The following is a 2,877-nucleotide window of genomic DNA, read 5'->3' as shown; positions in this document are numbered from 1 at the left end:
AGAACTAGTAAAGAGAGTGCCAAACTGCAAAGCACCAGGACCAGACGGCATCCCAAATCGGGCCCTCAAGCTGGCTATTAGCCTGCACCCGACGATCTTTGCGCAGACCTATACCAAATGCCTCACCGATGGGTGCTTTCCTAAAAGATGGAAGAAGCAAAAGCTGGTGCTGATACCAAAACCTGGGAAAGACACGGAGGACCCATCGGCATACAGGCCTATCTGCCTCCTGGACGGCGCAGGTAAGATGCTGGAAAGCGTAATCAGCGCAGGGTTAACGGAGGCAATCGAGGCCGCTGGTGGACTCTCCGACAGCCAGTACGGCTTTAGGAAGGCTCGCACTACCTTGGATGCGCTAGACAAGGTGTGCGGCACTGCCAGAAAGGCCTTGGAAGGCACACGATGGCTCGGCGGGGCCAAAAAATACTGTCTGGTGGCAACACTGGACGTGAAAAACGCATTTAACTCGGCATCCTGGAGCAGGATAATGTCCTCCCTGCGCACACTCGAAATCCCCGGATATCTACAGGCGATGGTCAGTGACTACCTGGATAACAGATGGCTGATTTACGACACGGAAGATGGCCCTCGGTCATACTCCATCACGGGAGGGGTCCCACAAGGATCTGTACTGGGACCTCTACTGTGGAATACCATGTATGATGGAATTCTTCGCCTCAACTTCCAACAAGGAGTCGAAATCGTGGGATTCGCTGACGATGTCGCGGTGACGGTCACGAAGAAAACCCTGGCGGAGACCGAGAGCTGTATGAACGAGGCAATCGGAACCATAAGCGACTGGGTAGACCTGGCAGGGCTTAAGCTAGCCGAGCACAAGACGGAAGCGGTTCTCATCAGCAGCAGGAAACAGGTGGAGACGGCGAGGATAACCGTAGGAGGAGCCTCAATTACCTCAAAACGAGCGATTAGATACCTGGGAGTTATGCTGGACACCAGGCTGTCGTTTAGAGAGCACCTGCAGCAGACACACCAGAAGGCACGCGGCGTAGTCATGGCGGTTTCACGCATGATGCTGAACCACAGAGGCCCAAAGTCAACGAGTAGGAGACTGTTATTTAACGTGGCCAAGTCATCCATACTATACGCAGCGCCAATATGGGCCCAGGCCACGAGGACCAGGAGCTACACTAAGGGCATTGAGTCGGACTTCAGACTCGGAGCCCTGCGGGTGAGCTCGGCGTTCCGTACTGTCTCCACAGAGGCAATAACGGTAATAAGCGGCATACCACCAGTAGAGCTCGCAGCGAGGGAAGCCAGCGAAATCCACAAGGGAAGAAAGGCCGCCAACACACAGGCAGACGCTAGAACGGTTAAGACCAGGGCGAGGGCTGAATGTCTTGAGAGCTGGCAACTCAGATGGGATAATGCTGAAACCGGCCGTTGGACCCACCGACTAATCCCCAACATTGCAGCATGGATGAATCGGCGGCATGGAGAACTTACGTTCTCGCTGACACAAGTTCTCAGCGGCCACGGGTGCTTTAAAGAGTACCTCACCCGCTTTGGCCACGAGGAAGATGTAATATCGGTGATGACATAAATGATTGTTGAACAAAAGACAGTTGGAAACACATCGATTCATTGGTCGTTGATCTTCGTGGTTGTGGAGACTTCGGCGGTGGTTTTCTCGTTTCATTTCTCAAGCAGCGGCCGCTGTTGATAGCCCCCTCAACTATCAGCTGCCGGATGTTGTTGGAATGCTCTCCGGAGAGGGAACTAACTATGAATCATCGCCTGCCTCGCAAACGAAATACATCGTCACTGTACATATGTTGTCATTTATCAAGAAGTCACGATCGGACCGAAGCTCTACACAATGTTCTTTATTTTCGTGGTTGTCGGGTTCCCCGGAGCCTCACTTGAGAAAAGCAGCCATTTTTCCCGTGGCCTGCGATCGAAACACGCCCTCATTGGCCAAGTCGGATATGCCCAGCCAATAGTACCGGCCTTTTGTAAGCTTTTCCTTAAGGCCGCTGAACTCTTCCCCACTTCTCGGACTCGCCAGATGGCCACCCATCTGACGGCATATATTCGTGCCGGAGAACCAATTGACCACGTGATGCTGCTCGATGTAGAAGAATCTCGAGCCGATCTGCACAAAGCCATCGAGTTTCTTCACTTTCTTGCCCCCAGGGGCCTCTTTCGCTGCTTCGATTGTGGATAATTTCTCCTGGAGGAGTGCCACTTGGCCTTCCATCCTGTCCAGCCTGGCCGTGCACTCCAGCTTGCTGGCGTCGCAGGCATTCAATCGCTCTTGATTGACAGCAATGTGGTCCAGAATGGGCTTCAGAGAGTTAAAGCAATATCCACCGCACTGCTTTTCGGTTGTCTGAGTCGACAACGAGGCGTCCTCTAGCTAGAAGTAAGCTCCAGTTGAATCGAGAATGCCAGCACGTATCCAGAACTCCCACTCACCGAAACATTTGCCAAAGACACCTGCAGATGCACAACAATCAACACGGAGACGAGTAGAGAAGCGAACTTTGACATTCTGTTTGCTCGACCGCTCAAAGCAAACGTTTGGAATGAAATGACTTCACTCAAAAGTGCCTCCAGTACAACTGATATCCATATCGCACATTTATTATATAAATAGGAACCCAGCAAACAAAACGAGTCAAAAGCGAGACTTGACCCGACAAAACGCTCGCATTCGGACCTGCCTATGATGGAAATATGATACTTGTTTCGTTCAGTTTGTGGCAAAGAAAGTAGCACTTAAGATAGCTCGCAAATTAAACGTTTGCGACACTTTTGCAGCGAGCGGAGTTTCTTCTGGCAAAACTATCGCTTGCGAGCTCGTTTTTCGAGCCTTTTGCGATATCGTTTCGAGCCTTTTGCGGTATCATCTGTCGA

At 51.7% G+C, this 2,877-nt stretch overlaps 1 protein-coding gene across 1 annotated transcript; it reads right to left on the bottom strand.

The window, feature by feature from the left end:
* Positions 1–1,857: 1,857 nt before the first annotated feature.
* Positions 1,858–2,532, bottom strand: LOC117190962 (accessory gland protein Acp29AB-like). Its single transcript, XM_033395953.1, has 2 exons — positions 2,437–2,532; positions 1,858–2,377 (listed from the first exon to the last, which is right to left on the bottom strand). Exons 1-2 carry the CDS (start codon positions 2,509–2,511, stop codon positions 1,877–1,879), a joined length of 576 nt encoding a protein of 191 aa, XP_033251844.1. The 5' UTR covers positions 2,512–2,532; the 3' UTR covers positions 1,858–1,876.
* Positions 2,533–2,877: the final 345 nt, after the last annotated feature.

This window comes from Drosophila miranda, assembly GCF_003369915.1.
Source record: "Drosophila miranda strain MSH22 chromosome Y unlocalized genomic scaffold, D.miranda_PacBio2.1 Contig_Y1_pilon, whole genome shotgun sequence".
Classification (NCBI taxonomy): Eukaryota; Metazoa; Arthropoda; class Insecta; order Diptera; family Drosophilidae; genus Drosophila; species Drosophila miranda.
This window is presented reverse-complemented; position numbering and strand designations above follow the sequence as displayed.

Bases quoted from the DNA above. Each gene is read 5' to 3' on its own strand.
- LOC117190962 (XM_033395953.1), bottom strand. From the start codon at position 2,511: ATGTCAAAGTTCGCTTCTCTACTCGTCTCCGTGTTGATTGTTGTGCAT. The intron at 2,378-2,436 runs GTGAGTGGGAGT...GCTTACTTCTAG, and splicing joins TGTCTTTGGCAAATGTTTCG to CTAGAGGACGCCTCGTTGTC.